The sequence below is a fragment of the Melozone crissalis genome, unplaced genomic scaffold (assembly GCF_028551555.1).
Source record: "Melozone crissalis strain CALT ecotype California unplaced genomic scaffold, PUWL_Pcris_2 ptg000042l_1, whole genome shotgun sequence".
NCBI lineage: Eukaryota > Metazoa > Chordata > Aves > Passeriformes > Passerellidae > Melozone > Melozone crissalis.
This window is the reverse complement of record NW_026535820.1, coordinates 63103498-63110625: the sequence shown is the minus strand read 5'-3', so window position 1 is coordinate 63110625 and position 7128 is coordinate 63103498. Positions and strand designations below refer to the sequence as shown.

Genomic DNA, 7128 nt, shown 5'->3' with positions numbered 1-7128 from the left:
ATATTAAATCCTGTGATTCTGTGGATGGCTTAAAATTGTTAAGTTATCAGCACATCATGTTACACCTCCCTAAATGTGCTTTGTGTTGATAGGCTACAAATAAGTAATGTTTGGCATTAGCACACACTTTTTTGTGTGCTAATGCCAAACACAGAATTGGGCACTGGGGATTTGTGTGGGGAAAAGTATTTCTTTTGGTCAGGCCACACTATATGGGTCAGAGTTTTATGGTGAGACTTTTTCAGACTTTTATGATTGCAACATACAACAAGGTATCTAGTTATTTAAGGCCAATAAAGATAATACTGAAAGAAAAGAAAAGCTAACCTAAGGGACTAGGTAAAACCAGGCTGTGTTATATATCCCTTGATATTATGTCCTAGTCCTGTGCTGTAGAGAGGATAAATGGGATGACTTGAGATCCCTTCCATTTCTGCATTCAGAATTGGAGTTTTTCACTTATTAGTATTTGTTTACACAGTGCTGGAAATGTTGGCAGTTCTTTTATGAGCATTAAAATGAAGCTGAAGGGCTTAATGTTGAAATTATTCTTGATTGGGTTGTAGACAGAATGGTAATTAGGGAGACAGACAGAAAAGTCAGAGGAGAGGAAGGGTTAATTGGAAGGAACAGTTTTCTGGAAGGAAGTGAAGGAATTAAAGAAAAATGTGTATATTTGTGTAATGTGTCACAGGTAAACAGTTACAGTGTGACAGACCAAAGCATCTGCCTTAAGGGATCTGATGGCAGCAAGAAGTTTGATTAAAAAAAAAAATCTATTTATTTTCATTTTCCCCCAGTGATTCTTATTGGCCATATTAATTGCTATGACAGACTATGCAGGGCTGAACTATGGAATGGAGGCTTGTTGCACTGATGTGTGGGAGCTGTGGGGGTGTAATGGAGAAAGTATCCAAGGAGTAGCAGAAGTTGAAAGTGTCATTGTACAGCTTCAAGCAGTGCATTTTTTTCTTCTCAGATGCCTTACACTGAGAAGTGAATCTCTTTCTTGTTCACGGTGAATTCAAGAACAAACTGCGCTCACCTTTAGCACATGAGCCAAACCCTGACTCTTAATATTTTGAGGTTGATAGTTCTGAGAGCATATATTCTAGATAAACTGCTGAATTAAAAAAAAAAAAATAAAAATCAGTATTTAGACATTCTGATTTTAGAAAAAAATGTAGGAATTTTCTTCAATGGAGGAATTTTTAATCAGTGTTGGTAATTTTTGCAACGTATAGCAAGTTTTCAAGCTTGTTTTGTCATTTAACAGTGTCCTAAGTTTTCACACCCAGTTTTGCTGTATATGTGGTAAGGTGTGTTGTTGGTATATTGGAGTTGTTGCAGTGGTGGGTGAGAATGCACACATAGGCTGCACCCCTGTGGAGTTCTTCCCCAGCTCTATGAAAGAAGACTGTCTATGCTAGAGCTGGTTTCGATTTTTAGCTTTTTTTCCAGCATGCTACTCCTCCATCCCCCTTCGTTTTCCCATGTACTTGTATCTGTGCTCATTCATCAATGGTAAATTGTCCTCTTTCCAGCTGTGTCTTTCTAAACAGTGCTGTAATTTCAGTGCTGGCTTGGCTAGCCATGGGTTGGGAGCATTTCTGCTTTCTTAGTAAGGGAGAATAAATTTGTAAAATTTTTGGTCTGAGTGGGTTTTTTTGAGTGTCATTATCAAAAAAAAAAAACAAAAAAAAAACAAAAAAAAAAAAAAACCTTTGCTCTTATTTAAAACTTTTCAGATTTGCAGGCCCTTGAAATGTGATGAATGAATGTCCAGACTTCTGCACAGTGAATTTAAGCCTTTGACTAGATATTTGCTTTGCTTTGTCACTTTTCTTAGTTTTTGGTGAAGTAATTCACAGGTGCTTTGAAAACAACAATCACAGTCAGCAGATATTGGAACCATTTTGCCTGAGGCACTTACTTCTTTTCAGTCTTGCAGGCTGTAAGATTTCTTGGTTTTGGTCTGAAGAGAACGTGTTCCTTTTTCTACCGAGAGTTTGGAACAGTTGTTATATTATTTGTTTCTAAACATAAGGCTTGTAAAAATGTTATCCTATGTTGCTACACTTACCTCTTTCAAAGCACTGGCATGCACTTTCAAGCATGACTTGGCAGCTTTGCTGTGTCTTACTGTTCCCTTACAAGGAAGTCTTCAAATCCCTGTGACCATTCTGTGTACCCTGATAAATGATTGCTATTCCTTCAAAGAAAGGAGGACTTTTTTCTTTATTTTTTTTTTTTCCTGCTTTTGCACCTTCATTCAAGTCCCATGAATTCTTAACTTTGGCCAAGTAGGAAAGTTTCTTCTGGCAAATGAATCTAACCCCAGTCATTAACTACAGAGAGTGATATTACTGTAGGGCTGCAGATGTTGTGAGATCTGAGGTGTTATGGTGAGCTTGCACTGGTGCTTGGCTTTAGGTGTAGCTGACTTCTCAAATAAGGTCTTCTAGTCTTAAACTCCTGGTAAAGCACCTTCCCGCTGGAAGTGAGATCAGTCAACGTCACAAGGAGAACATAATATTGTCCAAATAGATGTATTTTGTTTGCTTGTCCAGTTGAGGCGTGTATTTTATCCATAAAATAATTATGACGCTATTATTGGTTCATTCAGCCACGAGAAACAAGTGTTTAGATATGTCCACATAGCATTGAAACCCAAATGGTATAGATAATTTTAAACTTTAGCTGATGCCCTGAGTGTGCAGGCAAGCCTTCAATCTGTCAGAGACTTACTGTGAGAAACCAAGAGGCAAGATGATGACTTTGAAAACTCTGGTAAGGTGATACTATGCTGAGAATTATTGATCCACCTCACAGCTATATATGAGCTTCTTTCTGACAAGGGGGTCATTGATGGTCTGTTCTAATCACCAGTGACTTGAAGGTAGGTGGTTTTTTCTCCCTTGTCTTTTACATTAGCCTAGAGAGTTAGCCTGAAGATTTATATTGTGTTAGTTAATATTAATAATTTCTTACTTTTTCTGTTATTTTGAAGCATAAGTTTTAAAACCTTCATGTGTGAAAAAAGTATAGAATATTGGTATTGTGTAAGTCAGATGATCCTGTAAATAATCAAACATGTTTTCTTTCTGCAGCTATTTGGACATTGGAGAAATAAAGAAAAAACCCGCTGAAGTCAATAATGAGGTAGGATGGCTGAAATACTGAAGAAATAAACCTGAAGTTTATGTTAGTGACAGATCTGAATTCAAACCTGATTTTTTAATATATGTTTATTCTATTTAATTTTATAATAATACAGTTATCTACCATTCTGCACATATTTCTTCAGTGCTTATTACTCTGGTTGCTCTCAGCATGATGTATTGACTGTCTTCTGCTCAGCTTTCTAAATTGCCACATCCAGCTAAAACTCAGTAAGGAAAAAGATCTCCTGTTGTCTTCCTTGAATCTGGTCATAAACCTAAGGGAGATTTGTACTTGCAGAAAAAAATGGTAGAAATTATAATTTTGGGAGTTTTGGACCAGGAAATTTTCTTCAAAATTTGGTATTTCCTCTGAAGAAGAGGCATTTTTGTTTGGAAAATGCCAGTGTAAACTTTTAACTAACTCTAGTCCATAATTTGCCAAGCTCAGTTGTTTTCTTCATCAGTGCTTATGCTGGAGGAGATAACTGCAAGCTTCAAAAAGCATCATGAGGATGTGTGTGAGATGCGTGGCTCTGCATTATTTTTACTGTTTCATTGTGTGTGGAGGTAGCAGTGACTCCCAACAAACATTTGAGTTCCAGCTTGTGCCTCACAAGAAGCATCAGCCTCTTTGTCAAATTCTTCTGCCTTGTGCTCTTGGGCCACATTTGCAGCAATTCATCATTTGTAAGGAGGTATTTTCAGACAGTAGGACACTAGAAGATCCTCAAAATTGCTTTAATGACCTTTAGTGTGATACTCAGATACTTCTTATTCAGAAGATATGCAATACAGCACTTTTTAAATTTAACATAACTTGTCACCTGTATTTTTTTGAATGGGCTCACTGAACAGGAAGATCAAATTCAAGTTGAAGATTTGATATGCTGCTGCTACAGCTACCCTGTAAATTTATTCTTAGTTGGATACTTATCAGTACAACTACAGCCTTGCTTTTTAAAGGCTGGTTTTAAGGCTGATTATTTTGCTGCAAATCCTTAGAAGATTTTTGATATAACAGAAACTCCGTGCAGTTGTAGAAGTAGTTGTAGAAGTTATGAGGTTTTTTTTACCTATAGTTGCATATTTGATAAAAGAGGCTTTTATTATTTTGTCTGGAATCAGTGCTCATTGTATATTATCTTAACACTTTCAGCCATGTCTTGGGGCTTTAAAGTAATCCAGTATAAAACCCTCCATTATCTCAGCTTTCTTCTTCATATTTGACTTACGTTTGCAATCTCCACTGTCTCCCTGTGGAGAGCTTAAATCCCTGTGCTGAATTTAACTTAAACATGATTGATTTATTTGGGGAGAGGAGTCACAAAAATGAAATGAAACATATTGGTAGTCTACAGATTTTTATCTGGGCTTATGAATAACACAGTTGTCTTTATGCCCTAAGAATTTAATCGTGGGAGTGAACTTTCAGGGGACTAGTAACAGAAGTTTTAATGCTCAAATTAGTTTTTAAAATTATATGAGGCAGCAAGCCCCAAGTTACTTTTTTTTTCAGATGTTCACTTAGAAATCAAAACCCTAGATTTGTTGTAGGACCAAGAGAGGCAGCACTATTTCTATCATGCTTAACTACAAGGGTATAAAATCTGATTGCTTCAAGCATGTGTAATTTGGCATTTTGTCCACTAAAACAATTGCAAATATCTGATTCTGGTTAGTGTTCAGGGAGTCAAAATGAAGAAAACTTTATGCAGCAGCTGTACACTGTGTCTTTGTATGCAGCTGTGTTTCTTTTGTGTTAGTTAAACTGCCAAATGCTTGACATCTGCTTTTGGGAGCATTTTAATGTTGTTCTTTCAAGGCAACATCTCCATTACTTTAAATTTGCAAACTAGAAATGTGTGTCAAACTAGAATTAAGCAAGAAAAAATTTATGTTCACGATATGGTGTAAATCCTCTGGCAGAGCCATCATGCTGTAATAAAACATATCAAAATTTTAATGGTTGTGTTACTGGTAGGCAAAATAGTAAAAAGATTTCATCCTGACCCAAGCAAAAGCTTTGTTGCAAACTCTTTCTCAGGTGTGTTTCCATCCCTCACTTCTTTTGGCAGCTGAGCTTCTTGTTTTTCAAGAGAGATCCCTTTTGTACCAAAGCTGATGTACAAGTCCAAATGCACGTTAAATGATGTGCTTGAGGAATCTAATGATTGATCTCTTGGGAAAATACAGACCAACAGACTTACCAGTTGTTTATTATAAGCTTAATTGTTTTTAAAAGGTACCGAATATTATTTTCCAATTATATGGGGAAAGTCTGAACATTTGTATTTCTCTAGGCACTGTTTGATCTAAATGGTCTCTCCCTCTGCACTCAAAAGATGAATTTTACTTGCCATTGGTGCTGGGCAAGCTGAAGAAGAATCATCTTTCATATTTGCAAATCCTGTAGGCAGCTGTTTATTTTAAACTCTCTTTGCTTCATAAAAATATGTTCAGCTGGAGCCTCCTTTCTTCTTTGACTTTTTATGATCAACTACTCTTTGAACACGCTGCAGTAAATGAACTTTGCCCTGTGATAGTGTAACAGCAAAGAATTACAGGTACCCAAGAAAAGCAGAAGTATTTTGATATTGAAGAACCAGTCTCTCGCAACTGAGAGAAAAAAGGAAGGTTCTACTGTCTGTATGAAACAGCATCTGTTATCAGAAGGCCATAGCAGGCCTGCAGTAAGCTACTCTGCTGTTGATACCCTTGCCCTTGGTTGATCTTAGGTAGTAAGAACATTGAATTTTTTTGTCTGCACTTCACTTTTTCTCCTGAACTTCTAGGACAAGGTGATTGTGTGGGCAGCCCTGACACAACTAAGTCACATTTTCCCAGTTTTTCACTTTTTCACTGTTTTACCTGAACTTATTTTATTGTTCCATAACTCCTTTTTGATTGCAACTTATTGTTTTATAATTTGGTTTAGGTGTGGTCACATTTATAGGAGTATTTGTTGAATCGAATAATCAATGTTTTTATGAATGATTCTTGAGAGGATTAGTAAAGATTCGTCAAAGCTATCCTACATGTATGACCTGCATATTTGTATCTGTAACACCTCCAGAACATCTCTCCCAGTGAAAACACTTACTAATCACAAGGACTTGAGTGAATGTCTAAACATTTTTATAATTTTAAATTTCTTTTTCTGATCCAGTGCCTATCAGTTCTTACACTGGTCACATTCTGGAAGACACAGACATGGGCTAGGACATGGAGTAAAGTGCTTTTGCTTTCTAGGGAGCTTCACAGAACGTGTTTGTGCCTGTGATGAAGTGTGACTGCACAGTGAAAATGTGACTGGCAGAATGTCTTCTACCAGTGGTCTCCAGGTCCAGCCCATCCCTCAGCAGCTGCTGGGGGGTCTTGTGCACCAGGTATAGCTGATTGGCAAATCTCAGTGTAGTGGTGGCCTCTGCATTCTTGGTGAGGTCCTGGGACAGGTCCTGGTCCCTGTTGTCCAGTGCTGACAGAAGAGACAAGCACCATGACGAGGGAGTGTGAGGTAGAAAATACAATGGTTGAGACTTGGTAGATATGAATTTAGCAGTAAAATTTTCCCCAAAAGCATTTAAGATGATGCTATAAAATTATTTTGAAGACTTGCAAATCCTGCATTTCCTCTGTTCCTCCATGTTTCAAAATTAAATTATTCTAATATCATTTATGGCAATTGTTTTCCCTCATCCTTTGTTGCTTGACAAAGTCACCACTCATCTCTCAGCAGCAGTATGATTGCACTTATCTGCAAAAAATACATTTTGAAAGTCTATGATGTTGTCTTGGTTTCACAAATTATTTTGGTATATTCATGCTGGATATACCTTGTATCTAATTTGATGTGTCTCATTCATTTTCAAGTACCTTCTCATGAAAAATCACAGTAGTTATAATTATTTTTTATTTTAAAACTACTGTTTATCATGTTTGACAACATACATGTTTAATCATAAGG

The 7128-nt window shown here is 36.8% G+C and overlaps 1 protein-coding gene across 1 annotated transcript in view; it reads left to right on the top strand.

Annotated features, from left to right (window-relative positions):
* DCDC2 (doublecortin domain containing 2) overlaps positions 1–7128 on the top strand; it is a 59930-nt gene that overhangs the window by 1452 nt on the left and 51350 nt on the right. Inside the window, exon 2 of the mRNA XM_054285270.1 lies at positions 3111–3162. Within this exon, the coding sequence (XP_054141245.1) occupies positions 3111–3162 (52 nt within the window). The remainder of the gene's footprint in view (positions 1–3110; positions 3163–7128) is intronic.